The 19,458-nt window shown below is 42.2% G+C and overlaps 1 protein-coding gene across 2 annotated transcripts in view; it reads left to right on the top strand.

The window, feature by feature from the left end:
- Positions 1–973: 973 nt before the first annotated feature.
- The window catches only part of gabbr1a (gamma-aminobutyric acid (GABA) B receptor, 1a), a gene marked incomplete at both ends in the record, with an annotated part of 53,467 nt that continues 34,982 nt past the window's right edge, over positions 974–19,458 (top strand). Inside the window, 6 exons of one of the 2 annotated variants that reach the window (XM_079275111.1) lie at positions 974–1,052; positions 1,295–1,359; positions 3,126–3,264; positions 7,234–7,419; positions 9,122–9,139; positions 15,912–16,072. In XM_079275111.1, the coding sequence (XP_079131237.1) occupies positions 974–1,052; positions 1,295–1,359; positions 3,126–3,264; positions 7,234–7,419; positions 9,122–9,139; positions 15,912–16,072 (648 nt within the window). Of the gene's footprint in view, positions 1,053–1,294; positions 1,360–3,125; positions 3,265–7,233; positions 7,438–9,121; positions 9,140–15,911; positions 16,073–19,458 lie in introns of both variants that reach the window. The other variant, XM_079275110.1, reaches the window with a different exon arrangement.

Genomic DNA, 19,458 nt, shown 5'->3' with positions numbered 1-19,458 from the left:
GTTAGCGTATCACACTCACACTTGGTGGTGACCAAGTGGCCTGCCATTTAGCCATCTTTGTAAAGCAAACAGAGTCATTGAGTTTGGTTTTCATTGGGAGGATATTTCCACTTTGTTATTTGTTGATTTTACAGATACTGTTTGTTGATTTGATTATCAAAGTCTGTTTACAGATCTTGGGGAGCACTACTGCATATGTACAAAACACTGCATAATGCCTTTTGAGCTGTGTGAAGAAGATGAATTACCTCAAGTCATGTCAACAGTCAAGTTGCACTGTGGGTAATGTAGGCCCAATGTTTTGACAAGGAAGAGGAATGCTTGGAATTTTAAAAAAAATCGGTGGTTCTGCTGCATCAACCCTTTTTTATTATTTTTTAAACTGTCCAGTCGGACAATGTTGGCATGTAGGAGTGCCTGGGTGTGGCGGGTCGTTGTGCCTTTAAATTCTGTCAACACACATATCAGCACCTTTTCTACAGTCTGCGAGCTTTTCCAGATACTTTTCTACCCTGAACTGAAGAAAACTCAGAAATCCATTGCGTGTGCCTTGGCGTGAAATGTTTCTGCGGGCAGCCGCTTTGCAAAAATCCGTACCATCAAAACCTGAGACGAAGCTTCGTATACTGGGCTTTTGAAAGGAAGCCAAGCTGGCTATCAACTGCCTGTCCGCACTGTAAATACAAACTGAGGCAGGGAGAGAAAAGTGGACTCATCTTGCAGCTCGTCCTCTCTGTGCACAGTCAGGCAGGTTGAAAAGGGAGCGTGTGTGCCAAAGAGTTGATGCATCCCTTTTTCAGAAGGACAGTCAGCAGTGGACCGACTGAGAGTGTTGCAGTAATATAAGTGGTTTTCTCAGTAACCCTTTTCTCTTTGGCTCCCAATTCTTCTTCTGTCGTTCTTCGAAAAAGCCTCAATTTCCTCGACACACTTTAAAAAAATCCTCTCTCTTCCTTCTCTTTCAGATCCAGAGATGGCTCGACTATTGTTCCTGATTATTCTCTATGCTCTTCCATCTCTCGTTGTGCCCATACATAATTCATCAACTGGAGGTAATTTGTGTGTGTTTGTGCCTGAATATGTGTGTGGATCTGCATGTGTGGACAGAAGTAACTCCGCAGAGATTGTTAAGTGACCCGAATGAAGCGCTGTCATTTTTGCAGGGAGGAAGGCATCAGTTAAATTGACAGTATGTCGTGTTGCTGAAATGTTTCTACATTATCTGGAGAAAGAGCTCTCCCTCTCTGCTCTTCTTGTCCTTGATTGCTCTTCCTCTTTCTTTTGTTTTTTTCAGGCTGCGCTATCATCCGGCCTCCCAGGGATGGGGGGATCCGCTACAGAGGCCTGACACAAGAACAGGTACAGAGAATTACTGCTCTGAATGTAAATCACACAGCCCCACCTGTCAAATCAAGCATGTTAAACCACAGCTGGCTTGGAAGATTTTCAAAAATACATAACGCAGAATTGGAAGTAATAAGCAGCTAATACTCACTGTGATGTAATTTCTTCCGAATTTAATTGAACATCGAAGATGACAGCCTGAGGAAATAAAAATGTGCGACCATAACAACACAAATTAGCTGGTGATTATTACTCCATATGATGAAGGATATTTTAGCTAGCGATATAATAACATTGACTAAGGATGTAACAATGTCCAAGAATAATATTTTAAGATGTCATGATATCAGCTGACATTATTCGTACACCATAAGTCAAAAGTAAGTTGCATTATTGCGCTTAAAAAAGGAATACTTAGATGTATTTTGGGGAAATACAGATATTTTCTTTATTTCTGAGACGAGAAGATTGATACCAATCTCAAGTCTGTGCACTAAATATGCCGATTTACACAAATTTCTGCCATATGTAGCCTGATATGTCCTTGGAAACTTTGGGATCTCCATTACAATTTAAAATGCTTGACTTCTACTGACTGACCCAGTGGCAGGTGAGTAAGATTAAAACAAATCCCCTGACTTTATGGATTTAAAATAACAAATGCATACAGCCGGTTTAATCGGATGAAATAATAAATGCCTCTAGTTCTCCCTTAATACTCTGCTCATCTGAAAATGAGTTGTAAATTACAACAAACAAAGCAACGAACATATATTGTGCAACTTGCTTTTTTGCCATTTAGTTTGATATAGAATGCATTACTGTTTGTCTAAAGATCCCCTCCAGACATTTTTTAAGACATATACAAAATACTCTGCTTTTAATAATAACTGCTCTCAGTGCATGTGCACTGGAGGGTTTCAAGTTTCCACATCACAACTGCGTGAGTTGCATAACGGACAATGATAGGCTTCCAAATTAGTTGCGATGTGGCAAAGGGCATGCTCCTATGTCCATGTGTTAAACTGAGGGTTGAGGAGAGCACAGATAAACTCTCCTTCTTCAGCAGATACATGTGCAAACAGACGCTGTGCAAGCTCAAACATTCAGCTGAAGTAACAATTCATTCTTGAGTGGAGAGAGACGACAAAGCTCACAAGATTGTGATGAATTCTGTTCTGCAGCAAAACTGAAAACAGAGGGCGAGGGATTGGTGCAGTTTCAAAGTGTTGAAGCTGAGCCAGTCAAACGATTGAAATCTAATTGCAGCGCTCTGGACGTATGCACACAATGACGTGCACAAGGCTTAAGTTGGCCCCCCATAACAGCCCATTTGTCCTGCTTGGCTGAGCTGCCTCACTAGGGGGAAACAAACTTTATCCTGTTGTGGTTGCATGCATACGAGTAACCCATCATTTCTAAAGAAGGGCCGAACTAAATCACCATTACATCTAAACTTTTATTACTTTTTGATATAGGCATGCGGAACACAGAGATGGGTTAGTTCGTTAAATCAACATATTTTACTCTATGTGTGTGCACCGCCGCAAGCTGTAATTCAAAATGTGACAGCCCATCAATTCAGACTATATTGCCATAAAGTGTTCTTCCTAGTAAAACTTTATTGCCGCAGCCATATGGCGTCAGAGTCTATTCCATTGAGGCAGACTGAAGAGGGACCCTGAGTGAATGAGGAAAAACTGGTAAAAGAGAGCATCAATCATGCTTTAATCACGGTCCCTTCTTCTCCCAATCGCTCTCTGTTCGTGTTTCCCTTACAGATCCGCAGTGTGCAGATCCTCCCCGTAGATTATGAGATAGAATACATCTGCAGAGGAAACCGAGAGATCGTGGGACCCAAGGTCAGGAAGTGCTTACCCAACGGCACATGGACGGACATGACGCTGCACAGCAGATGCTGTAAGTCCTTTCTTTGTCATGTGTTTCATCCCCCTTTAATCCCTCCGCTCTTCCTCATCTCGTCTCTTTTCAAAACAATTCTTGTTTAAATGACTTCTTACGTGTTCTGACTCAGCACCAAATGAAGTTACAACAAAATAAAAGCCCATAAACACAGAGGGAACGTGCTCACTGCTGTTTTAGAGGACTGAGGTTGGAGTCATTTCAATGGACAGTAAATTAGGTCTAATGCAATGTACCGGGTAAGTCCAACATTCACTCTGTTTCAGCTCGGTGTTTGGTCTCCTATATCTCCTGAGGGAGGTATCTGGCTCTTTCAGCTGCTGTCTGTCTGCTGTTTGGTACTGAACAGATCGTTTACGGTGTTTTTTTAGAGCTTTTGATGAAAACAGCTGCAACCAATAACAGCAAAATGAGAGTGAATCAAAACAATAAAGTTGTGTCAGCTCAGCTAAACAGAATATTTGATGAATATACTGTATATTACAGTGCTTTAAATAGTTGCTGTTGATGTTGTAGAGCTGGGCTTTATGGAGTAAATAAAAGCTGATGTTTAACCTCAGAGACCCGCAGATTTTGGAATTGCCAGGATCAGGGATGACTGGAAAGCTGACTTGTGGATTCAATCAGCTCAATTGTGTTCATGTACGATGATGTTAGTCCCCACAGCGGCGCTTTTTCATTTTTAACTTTACGTCACTGTATAAAATGTGATAATATCTGTGGCTTTCCTTTATATACTGACAATAAGGGGGTTTCTGAATAATGTCCAGTTCAGATGTGCTAGCCATTCAATTGCCGGAAAATGCTATTCTCACAGGATTCTCCAGATGTCAAAAGTGTTTCAAACCAAATCACAGCATACAGTAGCTATTCATATGTGTTCCTCAAGGTCCTGGTGTCTTTATGTGGTATTTTAATCTTTTTTTAAAAATCAATAATCGAGTGGCAAATAAAAATTGGCGAATTTAACCCCCAAATTTGCTTGATAAATGGGGTCAACCCAAATACCCATAAATTGCTGCAACAACTGAGACAGAAGAAAGCATAGCAATGGCCATCATACACTTCATAATGCTCATACTTATACACCTTCACAATTTGTTTTAATGAATGAATTTAACTACGGTAATGATTTTTGATCAGAACAACTTGACACACTGTGCTGAACTGCATCTCAACTGTATCTTCAGGTTCCCAGCTTTCAGATGATGTGCACCACTTCTATGTGGCATGTACTGCTGACCTGCTATCTCCCCCTAAAGATCCACTGTCCTCCGCTAAAAAAGACAAAATGGGTTAAAGAAAAATACAAGAAAACACGTGTGGAGTCTCCCTCATGCCTTTTGGCGAACTACAAACCCGTTCCCTTATGCACCACTTGTTAGTTGTTATGCTGGAGGCATTATGTTTTGGGTTGTCCGTCCGTATTTGATATGAAATTTTGATAGAATTGATATGCTAATTATGACAGTTTCACACAAACGTGATGACATTTTGAACATACGTGGATGTAAACTGGAACTTGACTGGTTGGTAGAGGCAAACAACCACGAGGCGGTCATTTTTTAAATTCATTTTTAAATTTTTTTTTTTCATTTCAATACGTCAATTTTGGCTGTTATGGATAGGTCCCTTACATGGAATGAATTAACTTCATTCATGATCTAGATCACTATATGTGTGACAAAATAATCTCAACTCAAAGGTCCACTAACCAGCTTTATTTGGAGCTTTCAACACACATCTCACACCATGAGATGTGGTAAACGGACCGTTGAGGTGGGATTATTTTGTCACACATTTTGGTTGAATGGCCACAAATTAATTCAGTGAAATTGTTTCTCTTGCTGTGTCGCTGACATGCCACCAACCAGAGCTTGTAAACATACTTTGTCATGATGAATTCTGATGAATAGGTTTGATATTTTGATATTTCCTGCTGAGTAGTTTTTTAGTGTTTACTCTGAGGTATGTGTGCCTGATGAAGGGCTAAATGAACACATGTCAATATGAATTTATCCGTGATACCCCAATCGAGAATAGTTTGGGCTGAAACTTGCTGGGTATTGATTTGGAGTGCTCATTATGTTTAAAGAATAATGCAGCTAGCGTTCGTGCAAACCAACAGTTTCCTATTGGACGTTGAGGCCTGAATGTAATTTCGGCTCATATCACACAGTTCCTCTGCAAATACTGAGAATAAGGCCAGAGATCTAATCAAATCCCTGTAATAGCTCCTGTTTTTGTTCTTTCAGTTCACATTCAACATCAGTGAAATAGTTTTTTCCCCCCAAGAGTACATTCTCGAAAGCAGGCTTTTTGTTTTCTCTGGCTTATGTAAGAGCACAAGCTGCAATGTGCAGATTGAAGTTGTATTATGTGCTCACATGCTGGAAGCAAGATTCAACAAACTCGGCAGGTAAACAAATTATATTCGAGAGCTGGGTCATACAAAAAAACAAACCGAGAGAAATGGAGGCTGCGAGCGAACATCACAAATGTGGACTGAGACCTTTCTTACAGGTCTAAACATATTCATATTGTGTCTGTGTTGTATTAAACGCACGAGGAGGAAAATGTCCAGATGCATGCAGGAGCACCTGAAAATAGAACTTTAACACATGAACGACTTCTCAGAGGCAAAGCTGCTCAAGAGGCGGAAGTAATCTCCTCAGTCTCAGATGTTGGCAAAACATTTTTACCTTATTTTGTCACGAGGCTGGAGTTTGTGACTAACGGTGCTAATCGTCTACGTAACCTCAGTACTTCACGTTTAGTGCTTATTAGAAAATGTTATCATGCTGACGACACACTGAAACTAAATCGGTCAACATGCCCTGTGAGCGTCACTCAGCTTGTTAGCATTGTCACTGTGTCATTAGCATTTAACTACTTTCGTACGATTACCTGCATTTATGTTGATTTCTTTTGGCTGGATGACACAGTTGGAGTTGTGCTTCAGGAAATGAACCGTTGTTTTTTTAGCTGAGTGTATTTGCCAGGCCTGGGAGAGAAGGCAGACTATTCCAAGAGTGTTCTCTGACCTGCAGCGGATTTTTCTAACAGATGAACAAGCTCCCCCTGACTCTGTGCGTACACCATTAGACAGCGTAGACATATTGTGTACACTGGGGCTCTGTTAGAAATCACAGGCGAACATACGATGCATGCTAAGTATGACGTAAAATTTAAATATGGCATACAATTGAGTGTGTTGTGAGTTCGGACTGCATAGTAAGTGGAGTGTGAGAACAGGAGGCACGCCTGGATGTAAAGGCCCACTAGATTAGCAAGAATGTGAATGCACTGCAGCAGCTCTTCATGCTGTCATGGCGAACTGCGAGGCAGTTAAGAGGGAAAAACCTGAGAGCTGACATGTATGATGTACTGTCGAAAACCTTTTCTAACACTAAGATATTTAATCATTTCACTTTGCCTTGAAATAACACTGGGAAATATTAAATTGTGTGGAAGAGATCATTTACATTTGTGATCAACAATTTCCATTCAACATCAGCTCGGACCGGTAATGTGGTGATCGATACAGTTATGTGATGCAGAGAGTTCGTATTGCTTACTTCAGGGAGAACAGTCTGCTGGTAATGGCATACTTAGTGGGTGTTTTAGTGAGCAGTGTGTATACTCGTTGAGTATGTATGCAGTAGGTTAGTACGTTTTCCATCTTTCAGTTGGCCCTTTGGGTTTTCATTTGACAAAATTACATTTTATCACCAATTTAATATAAATAATGGACAAATAAAAGTGTTGAAACACATTACAACGATTGCCTCATCTCTAGCGTCTTAGTGTCTTTCAACTCAATGTTTTTGATCAACTTTTTCCTCCAGTTTAATTCCTCTCATCAACCCTGTTTCCAGACGCAGCGGGCAGCAGCTCTGATAAAAACCTTTCTATAACTCCCCGTGTCTCGGCCTCCCTCTTGTTTGTGGTTCTTCTGGTTCCCAGTGCTGCTGTGCCCGCGGGTGTGGACCTCCCTGGAGAACGGCCGGGTGACGGTGAAGCCCCCCGGTCAGCCAGTGGAGGGGACGGTGCTCCATTACAGCTGCCACGCCGGCTTCATCCTGGAGGGCAGAAACGTCAGCCATTGCACTAAACTGGGAAAGTGGGACGCGCCCAAACCCACCTGCCTCTGTGAGTATCTAAGCCAGTGTGATGAAATGAGATTTTACATTAAGCTTCCAATTACAGTGGATTTAAGACAATGATGTGGTGTGGTGGGACGCCTTGTCTCGGGGGAGACTCAGTAAGGGTCTGCAGGCTAAATGACAACACAGACGGTGCTTAAAGACGTCTACATTACCGCTGCAGCCAGAGAAACAGTCAGCGGACATTTTAACCACAGGGACCAACTTTGTATCAATGCTTCTGATATAAATTCTCAATATCAATCAAGCAGAAACAAATAAATCTGAAATTGGTATGGGTGATTCTTTGCATTGTGGGAAACCTTTTTTGTTTACCACTGAAGAAAAGATTAAGAAAAGGATACATTTTTTAAAGATTTACAGTCACTTTTAGAGCTGAAGCGATCGATTCATAGACTGTCAAGTAATCTGGAACTATTTTGATCGTCAATTAATTGTGTAAGTCGATTTTCCGCCCCAAAAAAAGCCAATCATTCTCTGGTTCCAGATTCTCAAATGTGACGACTAGACGCTTTTCTTTGTCGTATATGAAACTGAAGTGAATGTTTTTGAGTTAATGAAATAAAACAAGCGATTTAATGTCATTACCTTGGCCTTTGCTAAATATTATAGCCATTCTGACATTTTAAAGTGAAAATCGATTCATGTATTTAAATCCCTAACTGATCCTTTATTGGCAGAATCGTTCCTTGTATTCAAATAAACAGACGACATCCCCTTCATTACACAGAGATGGCTCACTTGTGCAGCCCTGCCTCACAGAAATGGGAACGCGAGGTTTTAAAGATGACGGATAATTACAAACACCTGCTCTCCCAATGGCGAAGCCCGGTTGCTAGGCAATAAATGATCCAACCAATCAGAGCGTAATCCACGAGAGGGTAGTTCATACGGTTGGCACAGGCAGGTAAAAAAAAACACAATGGTGAACAGAACACCTGATGTCCCACACATTAAACTATGTGTACACTGGATAAACACGCAATGAACACACACAACGAGAGTGCGAGCGGATATTTGTGATATCATCGACACCCGAGAGCGTTCGTTCCTCGCTTACGACAGTTGGCAGGTCTGGAAAGATTTGTCCAAAATTAGTACAAATAAATGAGGATTCACTGAAAGATATGAGATTGCCAACTGGTCATCATCAGAGGAGTTGGCATGGCAACCAACTAAAGTTGCTATGGGAATGGTTGCATTAAAAGAGATGAGAGAGGGAACTATCAGCACAGTAGGACTGGGCAACTGAGGAGTAGGTGACTTATTACGTAATAGTTTTAGAAGATGCTCTAGAATTCTCTCGTGTACTCTGATTGTTTATTTCTTCTATGTTGTTGCTTTGAGATTGTCTGTGGTACCGACACTAAATGTAACTATAGATTTGAATGTACTATATTGTTTTGTGGTGTTCCTGTAAACGTAGGATTACATAATATCTACCACAGGAAAGTACTGCTCAGCATCCAGTGCTCAAGACAACTACAATGATGTGTTACTGCCATCTAGTGGAGGGAATAATTCGATTTTTCTTCTTTTTGCTTTACTGCACCAATTTTATTTATTTTTTTACAAATTATACATTGAGGTGAATAATTCAATTAAAATATATCAGGATCTCCCATCAAATTGAATGTACAATGATCTTTTCCTTCTTGTTAAATGTTTTGTGTGTTTGCCGGCCAAAGATGACAGAAACTACACAGGTATAGGAATCTTTCTTTCTTATTGTCATGTCCATGGTAACCAAGTTTTACTACAATGCAATAGTTCATTAGTTGTGTGTATTGTTGTGTGGTGTGTGTCCAGCCAGCATGGACTTATGTGTCACTAAAACATTAAACATTTGTACATTTACTATGCACAAATACAAAACAAGTTTTCATGCAAAAAATAAAAATCAGAAATGAAGCACATTTTACTGAAATGTGTATCCCTTAAAATATAATCATTATGAATAAGACATGCAATGTCTCACCCAGAACACACAACCGTTCTGTTTGTGTAGCTAATGGTAATGTACCTGAACGTAACTGTGCTCAGAGATCTTTGATCTTTTAGTGAAACGTCAGGCATTACAATACTGTGCTGCAGATGCAATGTGTGCTCTAGCCACAAGAGGGCAGCAGCAGCCTAAAGCGCTGACATAAAATCCGACTTCACAGGGGAAAAGAAACTTCTTCTATGAACAGCTTGTCCAATTAAAATGATTTTTTTTCTGCCTTGAGAAACAAGATCATTGAAGTTGTACACTCAGTTAAATAAATTACTTTTCATATCTAATATTAGAGCACATACATTTTTATCTGACAGCGTTCCCATCAGCTCCCCCACCTGCCAAGGAAGACGAGGAACATGTTTCTACCCCTGAGTGTTGAGCAAATCCTTCTTTTATGGATCAAAAGCACAGAGAGAGAAGATTAAGACGATATAATCTGCTCAGGAGCATCTTTAGCGAGGTAGCATTTTCAACTCATCTCATCACTAAACCCCCTTATGTCTTTCGTTAAATTTAATTTCAAAGTTTTAATGAAAATTGCATATTAGTTTGATGCTAATCGCTCTTGAAACACACGCCCCTGCTCTCTAGAGTTAGAGAAAGGTGGGATTTTGAAAATGAAGAAGGTTAGCTGTGAGTTTGTCACCTGAATAAAATCAGGTGTGGAATATTCTGCTCACGAACCCCAGTCCGACACACGGCGCTCTTAGAACCTGCAGTTTGCAACAGGTCGTTTCTGAAAATGACCGTATGCGCCCCGGCAGCTTTTCCCGGAAAAATAATGAGTCAAAACATCAACTGTAGTGCAGACGTTTTATCTGATCAAGGCAAAGGATGATGAATACATGTGTTACTGTTGCACGATGGCTCACCCTCTTGCACGGTTATGTCACCACATTAGGAATTGGCAAGATATTGAATCATACACGAGCTGCAATCCTTGGATGGATCACAACGCTCACGGATGAATGAGTCATAGACCTGTTTCATGAGACGAACACACCTGTTCCCTCACACACATGCTACTCATGCACACACACTGTGCACAAACTAAACTTCAGGTATAGTTTCAGGCAAGTAATCCCAGAAGTTGCTGGTAAAAAAACTTTCCAAATGTCACGGACAGACTTGACAAACACATAATTAACAAAGCAGCAGAGAACACTGTTTCCTCAAATCGAAATTTCCATCTTCTGTCTCAATAGTGACCTCCTTCTGGGTCTGCTCTCTCTCTCTCTCTCTCTCTCTCTCTCCACCGCATGTGCCATCACCACCCACTTACTGCCTCCTCAGCGGGAGAAAGGTTAATACCCTGCTCCTGTCTGTATCTGCTCTACCCTGTGTGTGTGTGTGTGTGTGTGTGTGTGTGTGTGTGTGTGTGTGTGCGCACGTATAAGCAGTAGGATTGCATTTCTAGTTTCTGTTTCCTCCAAGTGCTGTATTACAAAACCACCAGAGTCAAAAGAAACAAAGCAGCAAACAAGCTATATATACTAAATAAACTCTGTTTATACTGTATGTATATGTACATATGTACTCAGTATTATATATTTATATTATTCTATTTAATAATCTGTCTAATCTTTTTGGGAAGATTGTTTTTTAGAATGTAGAAGCACTCACATTCATCAAAGCAAAAATTATGGCATAGTTCTAAATACATATATAAATATATATATATATATACAGTATATATACATATATATATATATTTATTTTAGCTGTTATTTGAAAAGCAGTAATGCATTAGTACATGTGTCATTTGTGATCCAAACATTGTGTTTATGTAAACTAAACACTGTTGGTGAGATTACATTTATTTTGTCTTTTTGACAAAGAAGACACCTGGTAGTTCATAGCAAATGTCTGTGGGAAAAGCGTCTGTGGGACTGACTCAAAATAAACTACAGTACCCCTGTTCATCGTAATCAAAGCACATGAAGGCTCATTGATGTGTTTTTTTAATAGTTTTGACAACAATAGAATCCAGCTGCCGTACAAAGTAAGAGCTTTGTGAAACAGAGCAATGAGATATATCAGCCGTCGGCCACACAGACAGCACCACTAGTAGCGGTAAAGCTGGATTAATTCAGTGTTTGGTTTTTGTCCTTTCATGGGATTTGTTGAAAATAAGACAAAATATGGCCGCCGTCGTCCTCTAAAAGATGCGCTGTATCATTGGGATTTCAGCAGTGCTTTAATCTTGGCATGCGAGTCATCTGTTCGGTCGCACGTGACAACAAATGGATTTTTAAAGCTGATGAATTCAGTCTAAAACGCTGTGATATAGCGGAACATATTCCTTCTTCACATCTATGTGCATAAAAGTGGTTACCAAACGTTGCTATGAAGCTTAGAAAACAATGATCTTGTTATTCTCAACTCCCCTCCACCCTGATACCCAGGCATGATATATTACTCTAATAACCGAAGCGCTGCAGAGTATTGGAAACTCGTGTGTGTTGAGCTGCTGCTGCTGCTGCTGCTGGACAACTTATGTAATGATGATGCTGTATCGAAGTTACAGCTTTTTACTGCATGATGAACTGTATTTTTATAGCATGCTGGCCAACATTTATATGCTCCTATAAATCGTTCTTCCAATAATTCTGGCGCTGCAATGTGTAAATACATGCTGAGCTTTCACCTTGCCCATCTGGCACAACCAGCAAAGCGAGACAAGCAAAAAGATTGCCTTATGAAACACTCTGACCAAAGTCTCACCTCTACACAAAGAAACGGGCTCTGACTCGTACGGTCAGCATTGTGGGAAGGAAAAAGCCTCACTGAATACAATGCCAGCGTCTTGCCAATTTAAAACAGTCTGATTGATTTGACTCAATACATTTTGTCATCGCAATCATTTTCACAATGATTCAGATTGAACAACAAGCGCTGTGCAAGTGGAGGACAGTGTAATCAGCTGTTACAAAAAGGGAACATTCAAAAGCGGTATGCTCCCCCTCTGACAACATCTGCCAGGAAGAAAAACAGGCCATTACCCTGAAGGATGTGCAAACTGCAGACACACACAAGCGTACAGTGCGAGGCCCCTCATTAAAGCGGCTCAGCAACATGTTGCAGCACTCGTGTCTCCGTTGCATCCCCTCCAGGCTGTGCCACGGTTAATGTCTCCTCTGAATGTGGTATTTTGCCACCACCGGGGGTTGTTAACACTGTACTCTCCCACGCCGCTGCGTCTCGCATGTGTCGGCTGTAGGATTACGGAGCCGGGGGAAAAAAAGAATATAAAGTTCACGGCTGAATAATTGATAGTGCGTTGGATGGGTCACTGGGTGGAAGTGGAAGGCAAATGCCAGCCGATGATCACTGCACTCACCTCAGCCTGTGAGGCCTTGTTAGCAGCTGGATCTTAACAGCTCTCTGCTACATGGAAATATCCAGATAATGAGCTTTGGGTAATGAACCAGGGTGATATAATAGTCATACTCCATCGCCATAACTAGAGTGTTTTTAATTTAGAAATAATGGTCTTCTTCTCAATTGCTGCAGTCAGTAGTTTTCAAAAGGGAACTTTAACACTGATATTACATTGCAATTAGAACGCTTGCACGGGGACTACAAAAACCAGAGCGTGAAATGAAATAACAGTATTGTTTGCAAAATAAAGATCTCGGGTAACGAGCTGTTAACCTTTGGCATCCCTTTGAAGATTCATCAAAATCAAATGAAGTTGGCAGACGTGTCTCCAAAAACATCAAAAATCCATTTTAGAAGATGACTTTCGGAGCGTTCTTTTTCTTTGTGGTGGAAAATGCTGAACTTTAATTTGTTTTCCTTTATTTAAGATCACATTACAGCAGCTGTTCACGCAGTCGTCTTTAGTTAGATACTTAGAATGGTCCGTCTTTTCAGTTTTTAAGATCTGATTTTAGAACACAAAAATAGAACGTGCGGCTTTTCATTTGAGATGACGAAAGCAAAAATATTTAGTGAAATAAATAAAACAAATTTAGAAAGAAGGGTGTTTTCTCCAAAATGTATTCAAATGTATTTTCCTGAAGCCTCATGTATGGGGATTATTTCCATTATAAATATAAAAAAAATGATATCATACCAGTCTTCTATAGATGGGATGTCTGGTTTCAGCCATTTATTTGTAATTGCCTCATAGCAGCGACACTCAATATTTCAAGTATTTAGTTTGTTGTATTTGTGGTTGTATGTTGTAATTCCTGCCCTAAATGTAGTCACCAATTCTGTTTAAATCGCGTGACTCTTCATGTTGAACTGTAAAGGCCATTGTGCCTGACTTTGTGTGTACTTGTTGTATGTGTCAGATGTTGTGGGTGCATGCTCGCATGTCTTTGTGTGTTGGAGTTACAAATGTGCTGTGCTGGATGTGAACAGAGGATTCAAACAGGTGTGCAGGGGGAGCCCACTTTCTCTCTTATCTACACCAACTGCATTGCTGTTTCCAGAAATAAAATGGAATGAAGTCAGCCCTGACTGATATGCTGCCTGCCGCATTTCTTGCTGATTTCTCAAAGCAGCTTCTGCAGCACTGTACGGACTTGGCCGTGGAGAGGAGGCAGAGATGAAACGGCCTGTGAATTAGCAGAGGTGGTTACAGAGCCGGGTTGCTCACTGCTCGTGTGTGCTGGACCAGTAAGCATTGATTTGCAGGTCAAGCAGCAGCTAGGTATCGGCGTTAAAGCGGCGTTAACGTTGTTTCAGCAGGATTTAAGTGACTATTGATCGTGCAGGTTCAAAGAGTCGTTTTTTTTAGCGATAGCACCAGCTCTGGGGATGGCAATGTCTGTCTGTGTGTCCACAACTTTGATCACAGGTCGAAATATCTCAACAAATATTTGATAGATTGGCATACAATTCTATACATGCATTCATGCTCCCCAGAGGATAAATCCTCCTTACTTTGGAGATCCCCTGACTTTTCTTTATGGCTGGATTGCCATGGCATTTGGTTCCCACATTCAAGTCCCCCTCAGGATGAATTACAAAGATTTGTTTTAATTATTATTTAACTTCCCCTGTTAATTAAAATGTGAATGTGTCCAATGCTTTGGTTTATGACCACAGACCGACATTCTCATAAGCCTCAGCTGTACTCATGTTTATTGCTAATTAGCAACTTGCTAAGATGGTTGTTGCATGCACTACATCACTGCTGACACTGCTTTGATTAATCAATACAAGACATTGCTTTTCACCATATCGCCCAAGTCCTACCGAGACTGCAAAAGAACCAAATCCATGCGCACTTGGCATAAACGAATCCGACTCTCTGGTGACGTCACATTTGGCCTCCTGGAGCTGATGATGCATTGATCATAAATTGGTTATGGACCCGCTAGCCTGCAGCGTGAGCCAATTGGCAGCTGCAGCAAGTGGTGGGAGTAAAAGGAGCCAAATGTGACCAAAAAAACTAAAAAAAGAGGTCGTGTGGGACTCCGGTGGAATAGATGCACTGTTTTAAGTTAAGCACAGCGTGTAACTCATTATAAAACCATTGAGGAGATTTTGCCCAGAGCCCTGTCCTCCTAACCACTCATCTCTCTCTCTCTCTCTCTCTCTCTCTCTCTCTCTCTCTCTCTCTCTCTCTCTCTCTCTCTCTCTCTCTCTCTCTCTCTCTCTCTCTCTCTCTCTCTCTCTCTCTCTCTGTCTCTGTCTCTGTCTCTCTCTCACACAAACACACACACACACACTCTCAGCCTGCCGGTGCTGCAGTGGATCAGACGCAGAGCTCAGGCGCGCCTGCTTTTCCGCGGCAAATCGTCTCATCTGTTGGAATACGGCTGCGTTAAAGGGGGGAGAGATGCTGCCTGCTGTTTTCTGCTGCTTCAGCTCTCAGTTCACTCTCCGGTTGTTGTTGTTGTTGTTGGGTTTTTTCTAGCTGCAGCTCCCAATCCTAATTCGCGCGTCCTATTTTCTTTCTTTTGGAGCGTAAACCAATATTCATCATCGATTGCAAGCAGAAAGCGATGCGTTAGTTCAGTCGCGGAGATATGGCTCGGATTGCAGGATTGAAACTTGACTGCCGAGCATCTCGAGGCGAGCAGCAGCGTCCTCACATGATCGCTCCGAGTCTGAACTGTGTTTGACTTCGTCCCCCCCCCCCCCAAAAAAAATCCAGCATGCTATGTACAATTAACCATGCATTATGCTAAATTATACGCCGACTCAAGTATTTACTCGATTCGCTAAACACTCGCAATTAAAAGTAAATAGCAAACTCGGTCCAGTTTAAAGGAGCCGGACACGTGTTGAGCTCACTTACGTTTTAGTTGCAAAAAAAAAATTAAAAATAGGCTTTGACCCGCGCCTGGCTCGCGCTGCATCACCGGGAGGGAACCTGCTCCAGTTCAGCTCACCTTGAACCATGCCGGTGGTCTGCAGAAGTCCTCCGCGGGTAACTCGCGCGGCCCGCGGCCAAGCGACGTTCCTCCTCCGGGTGTCTCTCACCGCACTTCTCCTCTTCTGGCCTCGGCCATCCGCAGGCAAGAAGAAGCTGTACATCGGAGCGCTGTTCCCCATGAGCGGAGGCTGGCCCGGCGGCCAGGCGTGCATGCCCTCCGCTCAGATGGCCCTGGATCTGGTGAACAACAGGAGCGACATCCTGCCCGACTACGAGCTGGAGCTCATCCACTACGACAGCATGGTGAGTGCATGTGGATGCGGAGTCAGAGGAGGTGCGCGCTCTCAAATTATCACGAGGAGCAACTGACTCTCTTGTGTCATTTTAAGTGTGCCGAAAGTCATCTGTCACCACTGTTTGTGATGTGTTTCATTTTGATGCTTCCTCTTGCAATGGAACAATGTTTCCTAACTTCATGGAGCTAATTATATTTTCCACCTTGGTTTCTATTTTTAGGATCGTGGCAGGTATATTCAATGTCACTTTGCCAAAATCAACAGGGCAGGGCTGCGAGTTTAGGAACACCTGCCTTTTCCCAAGTCACAGATCTCAAAGAGGAGCTTTCATTAAAAGGTCACCCCGCTGATAAGTAACCCTCAAGTCTCCACTCTGCCTCACAAAGGGGGCTCCCGTGCAATGTTGGTGTTAAATGAACAAACACACCTCCTGCTTGTTGCTCATCAATCATTAATCACGGTGGTATTTTAAAATGTCAACAATATCAACGACTATAAATCCAATATCCGCCCCCTGACTGGTTTCATTTCCCCTGGCTGCCCCAGATTACCACCCACTACACTGACATAGACTTTAATTAAAAAAGCACATTATTTATCTCTGTAAAAAGAACTAAAATGCTCTTGCTATTTACGCCTTGTTGCTACCTGTCCTAATTGCTATTCTGAAAGTTGTTCCTCCAAAAGAAAACCATTTTTCTCATCAGCGGGATGAGTGGAGATGCAGGAAAACAATTACTGGATTACTGGATATCCCCTCTGTTGGGTTATTATCAATCATGCTGCAGGACAGATGCCTGGAGAGCGGCCGGGGCACCAAACAGTTAACTGTACTGGGACTGGTTAGAAATTAGCTACGAGCTTTATTCTGATTGGTGTACAAGGCTCTGCATTGGAATCCTGTTAAACAGAATAGCAGGGGGAGAGCGAATATGTGTGTGTGTGTGTGAGTGTGTGAGAGAGCGAGAGAGGGAGAGAGAGTTGGCATGGCAACACAGTTACTCTTGAAGCAAACCACAGAAACAAATAAGATTTCAGCTCTGTGAAAATATGTGTGCAAATTCATATGCTGGATGTATGCAGTGCATGCTTATTCCCAATGTGTCACGCATACACCTTGTGCTTTGCAATCAAATGCTAAACGGATCAGACGTGTGCGTGCATCCTCTGATTACAAGTGTAGTGAAGCGGGCAGCTGCAGATGCAGCTGCCGTATATAAACATAAAGATAAAGCAGTGGCATGAGCACATTTCATAGGGATTGGGGGAAAACATCACTCCTCGTGCTTCAGGAGTCACTGGCGCCTCCGGCTCGATAAATAGATGCAGATCCGCCGAATATAACAGCTCAAAGAAGCTGGTAGAACATTGTCTGAGCAACGCTGCTAATTCCTTGAATTTAGTCCAGGAGAGAATTTATTGCTCTCGCTCAGGGTACAGTGTGTTTGGAATGAGTGTTTCTTTTTTACCTTCTCATTGCAAACATGTCTCACCTGGCTGGAATAGTAATGAGGATCTTACTCTCAGAGAGGTTGAAAAGCTATTATATGGAAAGGGATTAATTAGCTGCGATATTTACATGCAGTTATGACGGCTCACGCCTCATTCTTGTTTGGTCAGAGAGCGAATCTCGAATAGCTCTTTTGTTTGACTGGGAGATTAAGACAAGGGTGTAACTGGCCCTTTGTTTGCATCTCAAGATCAAAGCCGGAGAAGTGTAATTACGCAGCAGAGTCTCTTGACCCGAATTCATCACGATGCCGAACTTTTTTGTTATCGCGTCTTTCAAGTCTTAACAGCTCGTAAACAGCAGCGTTGAGAAAGCGGCACGCGTTCAAGTTTGACTTGAATTGGGTAGACAGGTGCCTCAACACACATTCCCACACCGTGACCATTCGATTTGGGAGTATCAAGCGATGTCCTCAGCTTGTTCAACATCATACAACATTCATGAAGCTCAACACTTAATCCCAGCCTGTCCCTTTAATGGATGCAGATACCCCGTGGTAGCAGAACGGCTTGTTTCTCTGGCTATTCTGGCGACAGCATCAGACTATTTACAGCCTTCTGAGATCTACACACACACACACACACACACACACACACACGGACAGACGCGTACACACACACGCACATGCAGTACGTGCAGACACACTCTCCGCACAGGCCGTTGCCATGGATATATCAAAGCCGAGAGTGCAAACTTTGATCAATTATTAACAGTGATGGAGTGAGACAGTGGAGATACAGAGAAATGGTGAAACAAGGTGCTTCGCTCACTCTTGTCCTTTATTTTAATTGGCAGCCGTGACACTATTTCCCCATTCACTCTGGCATAACCAGTATTCATCACTGGTCCCCATGCATGTCAATGCATTGGCATACAAGCCTGAAAGCGGGCGACAGATGTAATTATGAGGAAATTAGGAGATGTAGCTGCGCATGCTTTGAGATTCAACACATAGGCTGTCCCCCAGGCCCTTATCTTATTCCCGCTTCACACTCTTTTTATATTATTCAATCTGGAGTGTAATTAGAGAGTGTATTAGGACGAGCCAGTGTCTTCTCCCGCTCTCCTCAGCCCAGGGAACATTGGGTTTCTTTCAAAGGTCCTCGTGAGCTGGGTTCGACTGATTGAAAAGGCTGCATAGGCATGTTAACGACAACACTGTTATTGGCTCGGGGAATTTCAGCACCAAGGACAGCGAGAGAGGTGGCGGTGCTATGTCACGTATGCACATGTAGCTGTACGAGTGCATTTTTTATGACTGGTACACACACTGGTATGCACTAATCTCTTTCTCTCTGTGTGTGTGTGTGTGTGTGTGTGTGTGGGTGGGTGTGTGTACTTGTTCATCTGCCTTTGTGAGCACCAAATTGAGTTGACCTTCAGAGTGAGGACGTTATTAGACAGTCCTCACTTTTTCAAAGGCCTCAGACTTAAAGGGTTAGGGTTGGAATTAGGTTGAGGTAAGGGTTGACGTTAGGCATTTAGTGGATGTGGTTAAGTTCAGGGTAAGGGGCTAGTGGATGCGTTGTGTCAATGAGTGTCCTCTCAAAGGTAGAAGCACATGCAGCGATGTGTGTGTGTCTCGGTAAATGTGTATGTGAATGGCATCAGGAGCCGTCAATCCAGGCGCTCTCATGAGCAAAGGAAGGCTAGAAATGAAAGTGAAATGGTGATGATTCCAGGGGGTTGTAGAAGACAGACCTCCAAGAATAGCAGAGATTCTTCAACCTTTATGGCATACCTGCCAACACCCCTGTTTTCTCTCTCTATGTTTTTTTCTTTAGGGATACTGCGTGCTTTTTTCACCTCTTACTGCCCCGTGTTTCCCTTTTTGTTTACCAAAAGGTTTGTTTTAATGTATATTTTACGCTCATTAAAGCACA

This window comes from Melanostigma gelatinosum, assembly GCF_949748355.1.
Source record: "Melanostigma gelatinosum genome assembly, chromosome: 9".
Lineage (NCBI taxonomy): Eukaryota > Metazoa > Chordata > Actinopteri > Perciformes > Zoarcidae > Melanostigma > Melanostigma gelatinosum.
The sequence above is the reverse complement of the archived record's forward strand: the minus strand, read 5'-3'. Positions and strand labels throughout refer to the sequence as shown.